The 19,889-nt window shown below is 36.6% G+C and overlaps 1 protein-coding gene and 1 pseudogene across 4 annotated transcripts in view; both read right to left on the bottom strand.

Annotated features, from left to right (window-relative positions):
* STAP1 (signal transducing adaptor family member 1) overlaps positions 1-19,889 on the bottom strand; it is a 53,329-nt gene that overhangs the window by 23,374 nt on the left and 10,066 nt on the right. For all 4 annotated transcript variants that reach the window (XM_078446062.1, XM_060654956.2, XM_078446061.1 and 1 more), the window contains 4 exons: positions 18,003-18,181; positions 9,429-9,500; positions 4,264-4,377; positions 1,738-1,794 (listed from right to left, as the gene is read on the bottom strand). In XM_078446062.1, the coding sequence (XP_078302188.1) occupies positions 1,738-1,794; positions 4,264-4,377; positions 9,429-9,500; positions 18,003-18,122 (363 nt within the window). In that variant the 5' untranslated portion in view covers positions 18,123-18,181. The remainder of the gene's footprint in view (positions 1-1,737; positions 1,795-4,263; positions 4,378-9,428; positions 9,501-18,002; positions 18,182-19,889) is intronic.
* Positions 14,216-14,310, bottom strand: LOC132693521 (U2 spliceosomal RNA; annotated as a pseudogene).

Here is a 19,889-nt window from a genome sequence, read left to right as displayed (position 1 = left end):
AAAGGTTCAGAAAAGTTAAATAACTAACAGGGTCACATAGCTAGAAAATTGTGGACTCAAACTCCAGTTTATTTAATTCAAAAGCAAAGTTTCTTTCTTTTTTATCTTTTCATTTCTTTTCTTTCTTTCTTTTCCTTTCTTTCTTTCTTTCTTTCTTTCTTTCTTTTTTTTTTTCCTGCTCTTTCAACTACAGTCTATGTTTCTCGAACTTCTGGTAAAGCTGTCCTAACAACAGCATGGTGTGAATGTACACAGAGTATTCAGGGAACCTAGTAAAAAACATTTATACAGCACAAAATTTAAGACAACTGTTCTCTTGGAAATTCACATGAATTTTATTTTGCATTCTGTAATATAATTATGTACATTTTAATTAAAATAATGCTTTTTATCCTTAACTTAAGGAAAAAAACTAAAAAACAATTTCTTTTTGCCAAAACATAATTGGTGTACCAGGTAGATGCACCCCAAGGCTTTCCAGTGGTTTTGGTATTCTCTTTGATACCTACTCATATACCCTTGGGATACTTGTATCCCAATATAAAAGTGCTGTGCCACACAAAGATGCTTTTTCACAACATCAGTGGACTTCCCCATTGAGTTTCTTCCTCCACACAAGTCAAAATGTCTTTCCATCTTTGACTCGACCAGTTTTCTAACCTCCTAAGACTTCCCTACATGGTAGCTGAACGTCCAACTTTCACCTGTTATTGGCTGATATAAAAAGCCAGCATCAGGGCACCTGGGTGGCTCAGTCAGTTAAGCATCTGACTCCTGGTTTTGGCTGAGGTCATGATCTCACAGTTCATGAGATTGAGCCCCACTTTGTGCTCTGCGCTTACAGAATGGAGCCTGCTTGGGATTCTCTCCCCCCCCCCCCCCCCGCCCCTCCGCTGCTTCGACTGTCTCTCTCTCTTAAAATAAATAAGGAAACCTAAAAAAACCCCAGCATCCATCATCTCAATAAAGTGCAGTGCTTATCTCATGTGACTGCAAAGCCTTTACTTAGGAACTCACTTTGGATAGTCTGTACTTAACTGACTTCTTCTCTAAAAGTATCAGAGAACATGGTCCTTCTTTGGGGGCTGGCTCTTAAAGTACCTAATGTTTATAAGACAGTTGCTACAGAAGCTTCACTTAAAATAATGGTAGACATCCTGCTGCAACTGTTAACTATAAGCAGTAGATCTTACTATTTGTCTCTGAGAAGATGCCATGGGAGTTGAACAGGTAAGCATCCTTTTGTCTTAAGACTAACTAAACAAATGTTTAAAGGTGAATATTCATTTTGATGGTCTTCCTGTTATATTGTTTATGTTATTCATAAAATTCATTTCAGCATTTTATAAATACATATTAAATGAATAAGAAAGGAATTGGAAAGTATTTTAGATGATGCTATATAAGCTGTAACTATCAGCATATACAAAGAACCATTGTGTCAAAAGACCAAAAAGTAGATCTCCCTGACCACCTGTTACTCTCTAGCTAGCACATGGCCTGGTTTATTTTCTTCATAACAATTATCACAATTTTAAACTATTTTGTTTATTGCCTTTCTTCCTTTCCATTCACCTCATGCAAATATAAATTTCATGAGTAAATGTACGGGTATATATCTGTCCTTTTCAATTCTTGTATCTTCATTTTACCCCTTTCACTCTGTATGGTTCATAGTCAGTGTCCAGTAAATATTTGTTGAATTAATGAATCAATCAAAAGTAATGTCCTTCCTACCTCTGTTACTGTAAGAATGAAGCCTCTCCACTCTTCCCCACTTTCTGTGTTTTCTGTCTGAGGATGAAAACAAAAACATAAAGAAGAAAAGACATAAATGTGAACATTAACACTTTTATTAACGTCAGGTAATTTTAGAATCTCATATGATTGTTTCATAAGACTCCAAATGTGTAAGTTATCAAAACCCAGCAAGGTTGACAAAATGCATATCTTTCTATTGAAGCACGTTGTTTTAAAAAGTCAGTTGTAATTTTTAAAGCACTTTAAATTAGTTGAAAGGAAGAAACAATTCATTTTCCTTTTTGTTTAAGACAATGTATATGTTATGAAATTTCAAAACTATTTTCTTTTGTCAGAAGTATATAGCTTCAATCTATCTGCTTACCAAACAAGTAAAATCATACACATTTACTTTTAAAAAAGTAAATGTTATTCACTTATTTCTGCAATGTGTTAATGGTTGATCCACCCCACTGGTATTTAATATTGACTGGCTTTAAGTTTGCAACCAGGTAAGACCAATATAGTTAGTCCTTAAAAACTTCCAATGCTTAGCTCTAAATCCTACTAATATAGCCAACATTTATTACGTATTTATAAGGGGCAGCTACTGTTCTAAGTACTTCACACATTAAATGATTTAATCTTTATGGTAATTCTGCAAAAGGTACTTTAAGAAATTTTTATTTTATAGATTTGCTCATTTAACATATTTATTGAGTACCTTAAGGGCTAGGCACTATTCTAGGTACTGGTTCACATCAGAGAACAAAATACTAATCCTTGTTCTGGAATTTTGGATCTAGTTATGGAATAATATATCATAAGTAGAATAGTAAGTAAATATTGTAGCGTCAGAAGGAAATAAATGGGAGAATAAAATGTAGAGCAGGGTAAGAGACATTGAGAATGTCATTAGGGGCTAGGGGAGAGGAAAAGGGTTGCAATTTTAATAAAATGGTCCAGGTAGTCTCAGTAAGAGAGATACAGCTGAGTAAAGACTTACTTGTGGATGAAGAAACCAAGGCATAAAGGAGTTAAGTAACTTGCCTACAATTACACAGCTGATGAATAAAACAGCCAGAATTCAACCCCAGACATATGATTCCAATCTCGTGTTCTTTATCCACCATATCAGACTCATCTGGGAAGTTTGCTTAAAACAAAAAATCTGGGGCCCAGGGTTAGGGGTAGGGCCTAGATTTCCTAACAAGCGATTCCTAGTACAGTATTCCCCCTTATCTATGGGGATACATTCCAAGACCCCCAGTAGATGCCTGATATCGAAGATAGTACTAAACGCTACATATACTATGTTTTTCCTGTACATACATGCCTATGATAAAGTTTAAATTATAAATCAGACACAGAGATTAACAACAGTAATGGAATAAAACAATTATCACAATATTCTTCAATAAAAGTTATGTGAATGTCATCTTTTTCTCAAAATATCTTATTGTGCTGTACTCACCCTTCTTCCTGCAATGGTGCAAGATGATAAAATGCCTACACGATGAGATGAAGTGAGGTGAATGACGTAGGCCTTGTGGTGGAGTGTTAGGTTACTACTGACCTTTTGATAAGGTCAGAAGGAGGACCATGTGCTTCCAGGCTGCAGTTGATCACGGGTAACTGTAACCACTTTAAGCGGGGGAGGGGGACTACGGTACTGTAAAAATTCATGAGCAGTGCTTGCAAGGCCACTCGAACAACTTCTTATTCAATTGCAACAATACGTTTAACACTGTAATTGTTGGTTGACTTTAACTGGCTCGCTTTGAATGTCAATTCAAGAAAAACTTTTTTTCTGTGCAAGTGCTAGCTGTACAGTAATGAATTTAACAAACAAATTTCTGCTCGTGTGGGGCTTAGAGTTTTATGAGATTAATACCATCTTTCACAAACGGTGTATATCTAATACACAGTTCTTTTCTGAATTTTTCTAATTGTAACAGTAATGTTCTTTATAGTTTTTTGTTTTCCTTTTCTAGCCCAGAATCCAGTCCGGGATCACACACTGCATGTAGCTGTCATACGCCACAGTTTCCATAATTGGACACAGGTGTCTGGCCTTCCTTTGGCTTTTCTCACAGTGATATTTTTGAAGATTATAGTACAGGCCAATTGCCTTGCAAAATATCTCTCGATTTGTGAAATGTGGGTTTGTCTAATTCGGTAGTTCCAAACATGTATCATGTTGGACACGTCTAAGATTCATCTGGGAACTTGGTAAGTATCAACTCAAGAACAACTTCTTAAAAACACCAGGTGGGATCTCTGACTTTGCCAGAGGACAGAAGTGTATGGTTTCAATGTGCATGTATACTAAACAAGTGGACAGGCCCTTTCAAATCCCTATTTAGAAAACTGCAGTTTTTGGCAAGAGGCAAGAAATATGAACAAAGAATGAGACTTGGCAGGTCCTCTTACGATTCCTCTTTACCTCAGCCCAATGGGTTGTGAAGAGGCGAGTGCTATTTATAACAACTTGTTTCCAACTAATTGCGTCTCCTCACTCACCTTCAGTTGCACTTCCTCTTTTGGTAAAACAAGGGTGAATTTTGCGCAATTCTTTTCGGTTGAATTCTGGTCAGTAAGGCATGTGAGGTCTATTATGTCTAACTTGTCAACATACTGCAAAGATAAGGGAAATCTCATTAAATTGTTTCATGGGTAACATACATTAGTTCTAGAAAGGAGGAACATAACTGATTTGGACCTTGCATGAAATCCTGGCTCTCAACTGGGCATCGCAAGCCTTCCGAACTCAGAAGGCATTTGGAGATGTATTCTGTGATGGTGTGCTGGACCTGGCCCACATGACTTTGCAAAAGCTGATTTTTTCATTTTTAGGAAGTTTGCAAGCCAGTCACTAAACACAGCTGTTAAAAATTAAATTATATAAACATACAATTATATTAAAAACAAAGGTAACTAAAATTCAAAACTCATTATTTTCTAATTATATTACTACATTGTATTTGCTATGCCCTTGAGGTTATTTACATCCTCATTTCTGTTTGAGGGAAATACTATCTAACAGTGTATTACCATACCTTTCTTCCCAATTCAGGAAAGTCACATTGATAGGTTAAAATCAGCTGTGGTGGGAATATTTACACCTTGGAAATTGGTAAACCTTACAAATTAGGGCTTGATTTATTGTTTTGTTAATTGTCCTAGGAGCCAGCAATTTTTTTTCTGCAAAAGCTAGATAGCAAATGTCTCAGGCTTTGCAGACCACACAGAGTCTCTGTTGCAAATTCTTATTGTTTTCATACAACACTTTGAAAATGTAAAAAGCATTCTTAGCTCATAGACTGTACAAAATCAGGCCACTGGCTAGATTTGGGTCAAGGGCCACAGTTTGCTGGGCTCTGGGTAGCAAAGTGAGGGGTAAAATATTAATAAAGCAGATAAAATGTTAAAGTTTCTTGTGTCTGAAACTTTTTCATTGTGAACAGAACAAAAAAAATTGACAACATATTGTCCCATGATTCAGAAATTATCATGTTGTTTAGCAAAGAACTTACCCATGTCATTATCAAAATAGGTGAAGTTCTAACATACATGATTATTGCTTTGCTTTCCTCTTATCATTAATGTAAACAAAAATATCAGTCGACATTCATATCAAATGTCACATTTAGTGACAAATTTATTAGGGAAACAGCAGATTGGAAGACAATTGCATTTGTCAAATCATGATTGAATTGCAATTTTAGTTGCTTGTGGATCCAAGTTCAGAAAGATCAATGAAAGTATCTGTGAGAATCAATTACCTATATAGAAACTATAATAAAAAATATTGTAGGGGCGCCTGGGTGGCTCAGTCAGTTAAATGTCTGACTTCGGCTCAGGTCATGATCTCACAGCCCGTGAGCCCCAGATTGGGTTCTGTGCTGATAGCTTGGAGCCTGCTTCAGATTCTGTGTCTCCCTCTCTCTCTCCCTGTGCCTGCTTGCGCTCTGTCTCTCTCTCTCAAAAATAAACATTAAAAAAATTTTTTTTAAGAAAGAAAATATTTTTAAAATTTGTATATTTTATTTTTTCAACTTTGTGCTACACATTCTTTATATCAGTAATATTTATAATAAACTTGTATACATATATTCATACACATGATTTTTTCAAGAATGCTCTTCTTCAACATTTATCACATCACTGGTTATAAGGATCATATTAAGAAATTCCTCTCTTAGCCCAATACAATTAGAATATTTCTTCTGAACAACTGGTATATCTGGGCTAATCTGTATGCAGCTGGTCAGACCTGTTCTCTAGTGTGGGAAGATCAGATCCACCTCCAGTAAGTATAGTAGAGTTTTTATGGCATAATTTTTTTTTCTGAATTAGCCTCATTCTTGACTTTTTTATTTTCCTCTGTTTTGCCCAATAGAACTTATTTTACTAGGTTCTGCTTTGTGTCCTTATTTTATTTTTCTGAATAAAGTAAGGCAGAAAAATAAGTAAGTAAATTTTTTTTCCAGACCTATTTCTATAATGATGAAGTTGTGGGTTCGTTTGGGTTGACCTATTTATTTTCAATGGACAAAGAGCAATTAAAAATGGACGGAAAGGTATAAGGGAAGCAGGACAGAATTAAAAAATTGCACACAAATCTTTTTCTGATGGATTGTCTAGATTAAGCTAAGTAAACTTTGCTGAGACAAAGGAGGAAGCAACAGAGGAGGAAGTGGCCGAATTAGATAGAGTGCTGATCTATTGATTAGAAGAAAGGAAGTTTTATCTTTTTTTTTTTTTTTAATTGTAGGGTTGAAAAGAGCCTTAAAGGTCATCTGTCTAATCCAGCTGCCATCTGATGCTTGCATCTCCTCCACGGCATCCCTCCCTGTAGCCATCCTGTCTATGTTGGAATATCTCAAACAACATGGAACTTATGCCTCTATGCCATTCTGCCTGCTAGCAAGCTTTTCCTTGTATTAAGGCACAGTCGTTCCTCCAGTTAATTTCCATCCAATGGTCCTAGTCCTCTTTCTCTGTAATAACATGAAACGAATTCATTGACTCTTTCACATGACCTCCTGACAGTCTTTCAAATATGTCAAGGCAGCTTTAAATTCTTCCCTACTATAAGCTGAATTATCTCCACTTCTCACCTGTTCTATCTCTATGCTTTCTCCTGAGACTATCGCCCCCTCCCCAAATTTCCTAAAGTCTGCACCCTCTTTTAACAAAATGGGTAGATGGACAATTCTGCAGTATTTCATTGTAACAGTCTGTTCATGGCATAGTGGTTAAGAATGCTGGCTCAGGAGCAGTACCTGGATGGTACCCCTTTCATTAATTGTCTGATCTTGTACAACTTCTGAATCCCTAAACTTGACTACTCTCATCTATAAGTGGTGATTAAAATAGTATACCACTCAGAAGAGTTGTTATGAGAATTAGATGAGATAATGTATGTAAAATGCTTGAATGTGTGCTATGTGGCAGCTCATCTCTCAAGTCCTTACATTCATTATCTCGTCTAATCCTTTTGATAACCTCATGTAATGGGTGATTCTTTTTATCCTAATTTTAGGGATTTGGAAATGATGTTGGACAAGATCTTTTATTTGCTTCCCTGGGTTTCCTTTTATCCCTTTACCACACAGTGCTGTGCACAGGAGAGGGACCTGTGGGGACAACATCAAGGGCCCCTTTATTCCCATTGGGTTGGACCCTAGTTAACACTGGCAGGAGATCAGAAGCCTGAGGAGAGTGAGGTATTTTTGCAATTGCTTCCTCAGTCAAAGATCTTACTCCTCTCAATGCAGTCATCTTCATACACTTCTGTTCACTTTTCTCCCACTTTTTTTTTTTTTTTTTTTTTTAAATTCTGGGCATCAAAGTAGGGAACTGTTCCTAGCCTCAGAGTTCTATTCTATCCTTTGTAGTTTTCCTATATCCTGTCCACTGCTTTGAATATAGCATCTTCATTAAGCTCTCTTCAAAAATGCCCAATCTGAGGGGCTCCTGGCTGGCTTGATCAGTAGGGCACGAACTCCTGATCTCGGTTGGGGGCATATGTAAGTTCGAGCCCCACGTTGGGTTTAGAGATTACTTAAAAATAAAATCTTAAAAAAAAAATGCCCAATTTGAGATGTCATCTGTTTCCTACCAGTTTCCTGTCTGATATACTGACACAGACAGGTTAGGTAACTAGCCCAAGACCCACAGTTCACAGTGGCAGGAGACAGGATAACAAGCCAGGCAGTCTGCCTGAAGACCAGGCGGCAGTCACTAAGCTGTACTCACTAAGCAAGTGAGCAATAACTATTCACTCACCCACTATATATACTGTACAAGGGTTAGACCAGGGTCTCTCATAGTCTCACTGACATCAGTAGGAAATTGGAAGGCACAACAGAGGGACTCATTTTATTAAAATTTATTATGGCATTTGAAAACACCTCCATATGAATCTTACCTGTCCAGAACTCTGGTGAAAGTCATCATTTTAAGTTTGTTTTTGTTTGTTTTTACATGTTCTTATTTTTTTTCAATCTTTTATTTAAATTCTCATTAGTTAACATATAGTGTAATATTGGAATAGAATTTAGTGATTCGTCACTTACATGTAACACCCAGTGCTCAACACATTTTGTTTGTTTGTTTTTTAAATGATTTCTGGTTAATTTACCACTAATGGCACTAAAATACCTGCAAGGTGGAATACATCACAAAGGCTGTTTTTTCTGTCTCTTTCGTTAAATCTGGGCATGTAATAATGATGTTCCAAGAACTGTGGGCTACTGCATCCATGGTACAAAATGTTTGTATTTAAACAAGTTACTAGATCATAAAATCTCCTACAGGTATAGCATTCCATGGTAGGCAAACATTTGACACTAAAACGCTACATTTTATTTGTGGGAAAAATGAAATACACAGTTTTTGATCTTTGTGGAAAAATTGAAATATAAATCAAGTATTTGATAGGGGCGCCTGGGTGGCTCAGTTGGTTGAGTGTCCGATTTGGGCTCAGGTCATGATCTCACAGTTCGTGGGTTCGAGCCCCACATCCGGCTCTGCTGACAGCTCAGAGCCTGGAGCCTGCTTCAGATTCTGTGTCTCCCTCTCTCTCTGCCCCTCCCCTGCTCACGCTCTGTCTCTCAAAAATAAATAAATGTAAAAATAAAAAAAATTAAAAATAAATTATTTGAAATTAATACTAATAAATAAATCTCAGAATCTCTTTATTCTCATGCTTAAGCTCTTAGAAGTCTCTTTAGCAGGTTATGTTTTCGTCTCCCTAGAAAAATTAAATTGTGACATATTTCATGTTATGAGGCTTTGGGGATCATCTAGTTTCTTTCGGATAATAACTGCATGATACAGCCAGATAAAAAACTGGGGAAATTAAGGCTACCCCTTGACATTAAGCAAGTTGTATCTTGTTACCTAGCTAAAATTTTCACTTTTCAACTAAGTTTCTACCATTGGGATCAGAAAGAAAAAAATGCAAAACTAAAGACACAAGTTTATATCTTCTTCGTAGGTGCCCTGGAAACTTTACCATAGGTCTTATATCTGATAGTATCCACAGATATCAATGTTCTTATTTGAATTGGTTTTACTAGAATATCTTTACTCTTGAGAGACAGAAAACCCCAAATGAATAAAACTATATAACATGTCTATATTGGAAAAAATTGAACGAGTCAAATGTGTTTACTTACTGTTGGACTTTTTTTGTCAGAATAAAAAAAAAGTGTAGTTCCTCTCAACTCTGTCCAGTAATGTTTATACTCCTGTGGGAAAGAAATTAAAAGCATTATTTCATTGGTATACATTCAACTGTTTTCTTGTTACCACTTTTCTTTGTAACTCCCTTAATTGCTGTTTGATATAGGTTTCTTCTTTACCCTGAGATAAATAACCTAACTTATGGCTTAATTTTACATTTAACTCCTTTTTTTAAAGTTCATTCATTCATTCATTCATTCAGAGAGCAAGGAGCAGCAGAGAGAGAGGGAGAGAGAGAAAACTCCAAGCAGGCGCTGCACTGTTAGCACAGAGCCCAACGTAGGACTTGAACTCACAAACCCTGAGATCGTGACCTGAGCTGAAACCAAGAGTCGGACCCTTAAGCGACTGAGCCACCCGGGCTCCCCTTTACATCTAGGTCTTGATTAAATCTTTCACAAATTTATTTTAGCATAAGGTGTGAGGTAAGGATGTAATTTGATTTGTGTTTAAATAGGTCATTTTTCAAAACTTTCCCCATTGATTTAAGACACTTGACTTTTTATGTAGGCATCAGTGGAAGCCTGCACCTGTAAGAGGAGCCATTTAGGGGTCAAGATAGGACAAGCATTAAGTATCTAGATTCCAGGACAATTGAAAGGATTGAATAAATTGGCATATGTAAAGCACTTAGCAGAGTACATGGCTTATAGTGTGGGTCCTATAAATAGTGTATGTTTATATAAATAAAGGCAATGGAATAGTTCATAATCATAAAAATAGTTTAACATCAAAGCTAAACATTGAAGTCCGAATTTCATTCATTATTGCTACATTCACATTATTATGGGTTTTATAGAAATACAACTTTTTAGGTTTAAAAAATTTAATAACCTAGTTTCATTTCACTCAAGTGAAAGTTATTTAAATAAGGGGAACTTACATTCTGTGAAGACTGGCGTATTACAAAAGAATGACATGGGGGTTTCGGGAATAAAATCCTTCCAAGTATAAATACTTACCTTCATACCCAGCTCTTTCCAAAAGTATGTTTTTAAAAATTCCAGTTTTATAGACATGTTAATCATTCCTTTAGAGTTTAATAAGCTCAATGTTTATGACATGCTGGATTATCTTGACTTATATTGAGGATTAATGTAAGACAATTACATGATTTTTTTCTTATGCTTATAAATGTGAAGACACTTTTATATATTATGGCATTTTGTGTCTCTTTAATACTGACATACCATTTATCCTTTCTTAGCCCATCAAACTGTTTCTCACCTCTTCAGAACTGATATACTTCTTTTCTCAAATAATGGAAACTCTATAACCCATCTTGTTTTTATTTGTCTTGGTTCCCACGAAGCTCAAGATTAAATTCATTTTGAATTACAACAATCATCTTTCTCATGTTCTTAGTAGAACTATTTTATCCCTTTTTCTTCATGGCTGATAAAGTGCTATATTAGTTAGCTTTTGTTGTGTAACAAGCCACCCTCAAACTTAGTGGACTAAAATAGCAAATGTTTGCTATTTCCCATTATTCTGTGGCTGGATGATCGTTCTTTGGATATACTTCACTGTGGCTGGTCTAGGGGTGGCCTCACATACTTGCCTGGGGTCCTAGCTGGGAACGCAGAACTGAAATAAGTTTTGGTCTTTGTCCCCCATTTCCTGGCACAGAGATCCTAAAACCCTTCAAATTTCCTGAATGGTAGGACTGTTTTTGTTACTAGTAATGAGTCACTTTACGTAAGTTTATACTACAGTTTATACTAACGAGTTTATACTAACGAGATGACTTAGGATGGAATCCCTGGATAGCTTCAAGATAGGTCTGGTGGCTAAAAGGACAACCGATTACTGGGTTGGAACTTTCAGCCCTACCCACCAACCTCTAGGAAAAATGGGGGATGGGCTGGGAGATTTAAGTTTCATAAAAATTCTTGAACAATGTGATTTGATAAAATTCCTAATTGGTAAACACATTCACATGTTGAGAGGTTGGTACAGCCAAACAGTACGGACAGAAGCTTGGGGCCCTTCCAGATCTTGCCCTATGGACCTCTTGATCTGCCTGTTCATTTGTATCTTTTACCAGAAAATGTAAGTAACATGGCATCCTGAGTTCTGTGAGCCAGTCTAATAAATTATAAAGTCTTCAGAGGGAATCATGGCAGCTTTTGATTTATAGTGAGTTGGTCAGAAGTATAGGAGGTCTGGGACTTTCAGTTGGTGACTGAAGTGGAGGGCAGTCTTGTGGGACTGTGCCCTTAACTAAGTGGTGGGGTCTGCACTACATCTGGATAGGTAGTGTCAGAATTCAGCTGAATTGTTGAACAGCCAGATGGTGTCCAGAGAGTCAGAGAATTGGTTGTTGGTGTTGGAAAACACTCTACTGAGAAAACCAGAGTCTCACTCCACAGGGTCTTGTCTCCAGTCAGGTAAGCCTATATTTGTTCACATGCTGGCAGAAGGATTCCCAGGAGCAAGAGAAGGCAAACCTAATGTGTGGGGTTTCTAATTTTCTCCCTTTGTCACATTTACCGAAGCATGACCTAGTCCAGATTTCAAGGGGTAGAAAAATAAAGTCAATCTCTTCATGAAAGACCAGAGAAGTCACATTTCAAAGGGGTAATGCATACAGTGAGGCTTGAACAAATTGGTAGTATTACTGTAGCAATCTACTTCAGGGGCAGAGTTGGAATGTGGGACAAGTTTCTTTGTCCAACCCTGTGGTCTTTCCAGTCCATCCTACCTCCTAATTGAGAGCTGGCTATAATGTTACATAAGGAACCTGCTGATACCTCCTGAGCTAAGAACAAATTAACATAGAAAAGACCAATTCAAAGGGGCATAGGATTGAAGAATCAGCCAATGTGTTATTGGCATTGCGATAGCATTTACCTGGTTTCTCTGCCACCTTCTTATGCCCTCCAATCTATCCTGCACAGTACAGCCAGAGTGAATTAAGAGGCAACATGTTCAACTTAGCCCCTTTCTATCCTCTCTCTGCTCAGCGTATTAGGAGAGAGTAGGTGTTCTTTTTCTGGTCCTGCCATGTGGTAAAGGGCCTCCAGGAGGGGTAGGCTTGTGGCTTTTAAACTGAGTTAGTGAGTGACTCAAGGTAGCTCAAGCCTACCTAAATCTGGTATAAAGTGTTAGCATTGTTTTGGCCATAAATCTAAACTACATAGCGATAGATTTTATTAATGATAAAAGTACCTAATTGATCTGTGTGGGATTCCTCTGTCTTAATTTTTAATTGGTTTCAAAATTGGGAGACAGAAAAAAATCCCAACAAATGCATATAAAAACGTATAGAGCAGGGGAAGAGGGATTAACTGCTAGTGGGATTTCTTTTTAGCAGGATGAAAATGTTTTAGAACTAGATAGTGGTGATGTTGAACAACTTTCTGAATATATTAAAAGCACTGAAGTATGATGATGATGATGATGATGATGATGATAATGACCATTGTTTTTCCTGTGTGAGAGTGTGCTGCTAGGGGACCAAGAATAGAGGTAGAAACCAGCCTCCTGCTATTGCCTTATAGAGTTGTTCAAGATTGAATGGAATAATACTGTGTGTAAAGCACACGGGACCTGGGACATAGCAAGTGGACCATAAATGTTAGCCACTTAAAAAGAAAAAAAGCATTACCTCATCACTCACATTATTAACAGGTACTTTGCATTTTTCATTATTCATATGTTACTTTTTGAGGATGGAGATTTGTATGTGTGTGTGACAGTGGTGGCATCCAAAAATCTCGAAAATAGATCTCCTTCAATGGGATTATGTATGAGAAGGGGAGGATATCTTGTGAACCAGAGTAATGAAACCCATCGCCATTCACATATACTTTCACATATGAAAGGGTGCCTTCATGTTGTTCAGTAGAGAAATATAAAACTGCATTGAGAAATTTGGCTTGAAAAGTTGTCAATATATACTGTCTCCATAATCAGGCAGATGTTCTATAAAAACCATGAACGTGTCTAGCCACTCTGTTGAAAAGTACTTGGATTTTCTCAAGTTTGACTTCTGATTAATAAAACAATTTGATTTGGGGGGACTTTTTTTTTTTAATCATATCTCTCTTTTTAAGCCTTTCACATCCCGTTCTACTGGTAAGCCTCTGCCATCAAGTCGAAGCTACACTATAATTTGGAACTAGGATGGGAGTGAGGGAGAGAGGGAAGATCAGCATGCAGGCAAATTGGTTGGAGAACTTAATGACAGGGTGTGTGGTTTTACTGGAGTATGGCATCTGAGATCAAGTTCAAACTGGAGATTCTATGATTCTTGGATGAAAAGTAAGCAAGGGAAAACTCTGAAATCAAAGTGTACCACTCTCTTCGTCTTCCAAATTAGATTTATGGGTATTAACCTGCCATATGATAGGAAAACTAAAATCCCTCATTGCCAAAGCTTATTGAGTTCCTTCTATACATACAGGTGACATCCATCTATGCTCCTAAGAAAAATTACAGAGGTGGTTCAGTCAGGAGAGAATGATATGAACTGGGTAGAATTAATCAGGGAAAAATAAGAGTTTTACTGATAAACAAACATATAGATTCATGGAAAGGATTAAGGAGGGCTTATTAAGGGTGGGACGGGGGGAAGAAGCAAGAACAAAGGTAGTGAGCTAAGAATAAAGGCAGCCCGGAGGAAAGGTAAGATTACAAATAATGATAGGCCCTGTGAACTTCAACCACAGCCACAAGCCTAAGAATAGATCAAACTTATATTCAGTACGCAGAGACCAGTGGGTCACAGTCTTGATTGAGTTTCAGATAAGCTCTTATAAATATACCAGTATAATTCTACACTTGATCTTAGCCAAAAGGCCGAGAAGCGATATATACCAGTATAATTCTAAATGAACTAGTGGTGAGGACTAGTCAGAGATATGTTATTTTGACACTGATATGGTGACCACATTCTTATGTTCAAGTTAATAAAAAACATATTATACATATTGTTTTTAAGGCATATCACAGATTGAAGAAACTATGAAATGTTGCCCGAGTTCTATCTCCGATTTTTTTATTAATTTTTTTTAATGTTTATTTATTTTTGAGAGAGAGAGAGAGAGCACAAGCAGGGAGGGCAGAGGGGGAGACACAGAATCCGAGGCAGGCTCCAGGCTCTGAGTTGTCAGCACAGAGCCTCATGTGGGTCTTGAGCTCATGAACCACGAGATCATAATCTGAGCCGAAGTCTGACGCTTAATCGACTGAGCCACCCAGGCATACCTCTATCTTAATTTCAAACAGTTCCAGAAAAATGAGAATTTTCCCCATTTGCAAAAACTGTGTTTTCATTGGCATCCTGTTGTGGCATTTAATAGCACTTATTATCAAATAAATCTTCCTGATCAGTCCAAAATTCTCGTGCTGTGGTTTAAGTAAGTCCACATTATCTTTTTCATGAAGATTATGTATTTTTAATGGATTCTTGACCTGGGATCCATGGACTTTCTGGAATTACATTTAAAATGGTACATGTTGGTACATTTTCCTAGGGGCAAAAATCCTTAAATTCTTACAAGTGCCCTGTCACAAAAATAGCTAGGAAGCACCTCTAAATGTGTGATCTCCTTACAGACCAGGTTAGTCCTCAGTTATATTTTCTCTAGTTTAAATGTTCTGAATTCCTTCAACAAAGACTCCACTTAACGTTCTGCAGAGTATCCCAACTTCCTCTATCCCATTTTCTTTTAAAGATAACCTTCCATATATCCCTGGCTTTCCTTCACTTTTAAAGGTTCCCAGGCACTTCGCTGCTGCCTAGAAATCCCATTATTTTCCTTAGATTTTTCTCACAGCTTCTATTTTCACTAGCGCTCTAGCTCTGTGGCTCTCCTTTGAGCCATATTACCAGTTAACCCTCCAACAATGTAGGGGGTTAGGGTGCTGACCCTCCTGCACAGTAAAAAATTCACATATTACTTTTGACTCCAGAAAAATTTAACTACTAATAGCCCACTGCTGACCAGAAGCCTTGCCAGTAACACAAAGAGTCGATTAACACATATTTTGTAAGCTATCTGTATTATATAGCTATCCTTACAATAAAGTAAGCTAGAGAAAAATGTTATTAAGAAAATGATTGGAGAAAAAGATACATATATAGCACTGTACTATATTTATCAAAAAATCCAAGTGTAAGTGGACCCACACTGTTCAAACCCATGTTGTTTAAGGGTCAACTATACCTACGGATTCAAAACTGATTTTAGTATGTTAATTAGATTATAATAAATAATAAAATGAATGAATATAACCTTTAGTGTAAGCCAGGTATTTTATATGTTATCTTCTTTAATCCTTGAAACCACCCTACAAGTAGACAATATTGTTATCCTCTTGCTCTCTTCTCCTTGACATACAAGTGAAAGATGTTGCTATGAATTCGAGTGGAAACAAGTCAATTTCATCAGAAATATTTATATCTATAGTTTATTCTTTCCATTTCAAAGTATGCTTTCTAAGAAAAGGTAGAGTAACAGTCAGGTAAGAGAGTCATCACTCCTTACTATAGACTAAGCCTCTTGAAGGTAGGATCTTTGTGTTATATTTATATTCTCTGGAACTCAGTAGGATGCTTGATGCATAGGGGACACACTATAAACATTGTTTGAGTGAATAAATTAGTTGAGCACCTGTTGTATTCCAGGCATTGTACTTTAGGTGGCAAGTTGTAGTTTTTCCATTTTATAGTTTGAGAAAATTGAATCTCAAGAAGATAGAGTAAATTCCACAAGATCACAAGCAGTTAAGTGGCAAAACCGTCAGGTAAAGACATGTTTTACTGACTCTAAAATCCTTGTTCTTCCTGCTAACCATCATCAGAAACAGTTATTATAAATACTTCGATGAACATTTAATGAATAATCAAATTTAAATTACAAATTAGAGGGGTGCCTGGGTGGCTCAGTCGGTTGGGCGTCCGACTTAGGCTCAGGTCAGGATCTCACGGTTGGTGGGTTCGAGCCCCACGTCGGGCTCTGTGCTGATAGCTCTGAGCCTGGAGCCTGCTTCAGATTCTGTGTTTCCCTCTCTCTCTGCCCCTCCCCCACTCAAGCTCTGTCTCTGTGTCTCTCAAAATAAATAAACATTAAAAAAATTTTTTTTAAATTACAAATTAGAAATTTCTTTTTCCCAATTCTTCTTTCCTGCCAAAGTAATCATGTGGCTAACCTATTGTGACAAGATAGAATTCACTTTCAAAGCATATAAGGGGGGGGGCACCTGGGTAGCTCTGTCAGTTAAGTGGTCGACTCTTGAGCTTGGCTCAGGTCATGATCTCACAGTTGGTGGGAAAGAGCCCACATTGGGCTCTGCACTGAGAGTGTGGAGTCTGCTTGGTATTCTCTTGCTCTCTCTTTGCTCCTCTCTCACACATGCTTGTGTAGGCTCTCTCTCTCTCTCTCAAAAATAAATAAACTTAAAAAAATGAAAATGAAAAAAAAAAAGGGATGCAAAAAATAAAAGCATGCAGGAGGAACCAAAAAATATTCTAATATAACTGACAAATTTATTAATACATGTTTAACACCTCTAACAGAATATAAACTACCATGTCTTTACAAAAACCTCGAATGTGCTATTGTAGATATTTTCACAATTTTCCATTAATAAATCTTAAGAAAACATATCTTATTATCATTATTAAACATTTCTTATGACATTTCTTGAAACACTTACATTTTTGCTACTTTGTTACTTTTAAAATTTCATAAAATTTGACCCAGCTTAATGATTTCTTTTTTCATTAGTAACAGACACTTTCATGTTTATTTCTCTCATTAATTTCAAATTATCCATAACTGGTATTTTCAAAGCACTGATTTTAACTTATTTAATTATAATTTTTCATTTTTACATTAAAAAAAATATGAACTGCTTTTTGAATTTTGTTAGAATGAATGTATTTATATATCTTAGTGTACATATTACATACACTGCAACCTACATATTGTCTTTTCAAGTCACTATCTTCATGTTTTTAGAATATACAACTATATTTAATGTTAAACAATATCAATTTTAGCATTTTCATAATTTATTTTTACAAAAGTTTACTATTAAAAAATAATTTTACCATTATTTGTAAACTTCAAACAACTAAGAGGAAGAGCAAAAGTTTTCATTTCAATCATAATATTTTGTATTAAATGATACAAGTCATTGTGGAAGCATACTAGTAAATAGAAAAAAATATCAAACACTTTATCTTCCAAGCTGAAATCTTCTGTTATGTTTACATAAATTCTTTGGAAATGTAGCTTATTCAATTTTTTTTACATTGGTGACTTAACATTAGAATGTTATATTATTATATATAATACATACATATATACCTGAATGTGCTTAAGCCACACATTGTCTTTATAATTATGCAAAATTGGCATCATATTTCTGAGCTCAGGGAAGAGGGCTTAATCACAACAGAAACAAAGCAGCACTTGTCACATCACATCACCATGAAACAAATTTTATATTAAGGCAGAAGCTGCTAGTTGCAACGTTATCATCTATGGACTTACCTGGTATTCTGACCTCTTGACTAACAAAAAACCTTCAAAGTACAAAGGTAGAGCAGTAATCTTTAACCTTTCTTGGAAGATCCTGCGAGGAGCTGGTTTTGGGGGCTTCTTATCCATCATACCCTTTTGGTGTGTGGTTTGATTTCAACTATATCCAGTCTCAAACAAAATGAGATCTCCTTTGTGTGAGAGGAAAAAGCAACTGTTCAAAGAGGAAGTCCCAACTCGATATTTAACCACCAACAGTACACACATACATACACACACACACACACACACACACACACACACACACACACACACATACTTTTTTTCCTTTACTTTTTGTGAGGTGAGGAAGAACAGGCATAGACCAACTTTGAAAGGGCAATCTCTATGCAAATTTAGAATTACTGAGGATTACAGTAGCAAAATAAATAGAAGATTAATATCACCAGGGGATGAAAAGAACCGATGTGGAGGTTATAAACTTTGGAGGAGTCATCAAGGTTACATTTGTTTTCTTCCACCTTCTTTTATTTATTGCTTTCCATCTTTACGCCCACAAGATATGACTGGAATTAACTTGACTCCATTAAAAATTACTTTATAGGATAATTTTATTAGTACTATTTCTGTTGTAAATCTTTTAAGACTGAGCTTTGCTTACATTTTATTAAAGATTGGAGTTCCTTATCCCATGCCTATTTTGATGATCCACTAAATATAAACCACATGGCAACATGGGATTTTTTTACTTTTCTGTCAGTAAGAATTTTGAGTTCATGGGTTACCAGTTGGCAAAATATATCTGGCAGAGAAAGCTGTAATACTTCAAACTTTTATTTTGTTCTTTTATGCTTTCTGAGCTGTGGATCACTGATGCGAAGATGCATAGATGGGGTCTCTACAGTTATCTAGTAAGATTTAGAAAGCTACATTGGGGCCCAAATGCATTCAGTAGTTGTACATGGGAAATGGTCCTTTAGAGACTGGATTTGGCCAAGCACTGTGCAAGGAATGATGGGGGAAGGAAACACTGGAAGGAATCATGGTATGTTTTGCAGGGATCCTGAGAAGTTCCACCCTTTCTTATTTCATCCTCTGTATTTCAGAATTACTATGGATTTAGTATAGCCAAGGCCTGAGCATTCTCCCCAGTGAGATCAGCTGATTCTTAGAAATCAAAATAAGGTAGGACTCTCGAGTCTGATCCTCCTTTCCTAATGGAAACATCACATGGTTTTCCCCACCAGTATGGGTTCCATTGGATCTGCAGCTGTAGATATGTTCAGCCAAATTGTCTACAAAGTGAGGTACAGCAATATAGACTAATTATCAGTTAACCAGAGGAAAGTGTTTAATTAATCGTCCAAAATAAGAACAGTTTGAGACAGATATTGGGAGTTGAAGATTCAAAATCACTCCCTTGCTTATATATATCTTTGTACGTTTATTTATTCATTTTTTTTATTTTGAGAGAGAGAGAGAGAGAGAGAGAGAGAGAGATAGCATGAGCAGGGGAGGAGCAGAGAGAGAGGGAGAGAGAGAGAATCCCAAGCAGGATTCTCTGAGCTAAAATCAAGAGTTGGATGCTTAACCTACTGAGCTACCCAGGCGTCTCTCCTCTGCTTTTATATTAAGTCGAGACCTCCTTCCTATTATTACTCAAACCTTCCAGTGATAAAATACAAGTCCTGCTTTTTTTTTTTTTTGAGGTAAAACCACACTACTTTTCAGTTTCAGTATAATCGGAAAATGAATGACAAGGGAAAACCTCCTGATTTGATAAGTGACCTAATCCACCTTTTTGGCAACTGGTAGCTGGTGTAACACAGGCAGGAAATGAAAGGAGAGATGAGAACAGAAAATGGAAAGAAGGGGAGGGAGATAGGATGCTGTGAAACA

This window comes from Panthera onca, chromosome B1 (assembly GCF_046562875.1).
Source record: "Panthera onca isolate mPanOnc1 chromosome B1, mPanOnc1 haplotype 2, whole genome shotgun sequence".
NCBI classification, from domain to species: domain Eukaryota; kingdom Metazoa; phylum Chordata; class Mammalia; order Carnivora; family Felidae; genus Panthera; species Panthera onca.
Note: the sequence above shows the minus strand (reverse complement) of the source record. Positions and strands in the feature narration are given on the sequence as shown.